Source organism: Brassica oleracea, chromosome C5, assembly GCF_000695525.1.
Source record: "Brassica oleracea var. oleracea cultivar TO1000 chromosome C5, BOL, whole genome shotgun sequence".
NCBI lineage: Eukaryota > Viridiplantae > Streptophyta > Magnoliopsida > Brassicales > Brassicaceae > Brassica > Brassica oleracea.
Genome location: NC_027752.1, coordinates 36,312,444 through 36,313,487, shown reverse-complemented (window position 1 = coordinate 36,313,487; position 1,044 = coordinate 36,312,444). Strand labels below are relative to the sequence as shown.

The following is a 1,044-nucleotide window of genomic DNA, read 5'->3' as shown; positions in this document are numbered from 1 at the left end:
AAGTTGGTAACATTCAAACTCTACACTATTTTGCTGGCTTCCTTTTGTAAGATTAACAATTTTCTAACTCTTTTAAGTATTTTATTAATTTAATTAGTAAAACTAGTAATGGACTGATAAACTTATTTTTTCTATCATATCCTAATTTTTAGTAATCTTAAACTTAATCCGATATAAATTATTATATTAGTTAAGATTAGTAACTAACTAAATACATATTATTAAGTGTTTTAAATTTAAAACGATGCCCTAAGCCCATGTTTCTTTTCTTATAAAGGAGGCACGGTTCTAGAAACAGTAACATACAACTGACCATGTGAGAAAACTGGTTTTGGCAAAAACAATCCAACTCTTTGCAAAGTCTGGCCTTGACTTTTATTTATTGTCATCGCAAAAGCAACAACAATAGGGAACTGTCTACGTCTCATTCTAAGGAATCTTGCTTCAGGAGGAGAAACAAACATTCTTGGTATGAAGACTTTCTCACCAACATTATTTCCTGTTATAAGTCTAGTTTGGATAACATGTTTGGCAATCTGAGTCACCAACAGTCTTGTTCCATTACACAAACCACCGATAGGATCAATATTTCGAAGCAACATGATAGGAGTACCAATCTTTAGTTTCAGAACATGATTAGGCAATCCTGAAACTTTAATGCTATTCAAATACTCCTGAGTATAAACCATATTGTCTATTTTGCTTGTGTCTGATGTATCAATGCTATCAGAGCTTAGATAAGTTTTCTCGTCACCTAACGAATGAATACCAAAATAATAAGCATAACACAGAACATGAACATTATTTTAGTAATAATACATTCACTTTCTGGAAAATTATGTTAAAGTTACCTGGTAGCTGTGATAACATATAGTCATTAATTGTATCAACGTCCATATTTCTTGGACGCAATATCGCTCTTCCTTGGTAAAATTTTGGGTTGCGCTCGTTGGGAAAACTAATACCGTATACATCTTTTACAATCTCCTCCACTGGGTTCTCACATTGAGTTATCAGTAAATCCTCAGGTATATCTATTTCCAT

The 1,044-nt window shown here is 32.3% G+C and overlaps 1 protein-coding gene across 1 annotated transcript; it reads right to left on the bottom strand.

Annotated features, from left to right (window-relative positions):
- Nucleotides 1-269: 269 nt before the first annotated feature.
- On the bottom strand, nt 270-1,044 carry LOC106292179 (ATP-dependent DNA helicase PIF1-like). Its single transcript, XM_013727798.1, has 2 exons — nt 852-1,044; nt 270-754 (listed from the first exon to the last, which is right to left on the bottom strand). Exons 1-2 carry the CDS (start codon nt 1,042-1,044, stop codon nt 270-272), a joined length of 678 nt encoding a protein of 225 aa, XP_013583252.1.

What these genes read in the sequence shown, in the direction of transcription:
- LOC106292179 (XM_013727798.1), bottom strand. Translation starts at nt 1,044, where the DNA reads ATGGAAATAGATATACCTGAGGATTTACTGATAACTCAATGTGAGAAC. An exon ending in TATGTTATCACAGCTACCAG is followed by an intron (nt 755 to 851) that starts GTAACTTTAACA and finishes TTCATTCGTTAG; the next exon opens with GTGACGAGAAAACTTATCTA.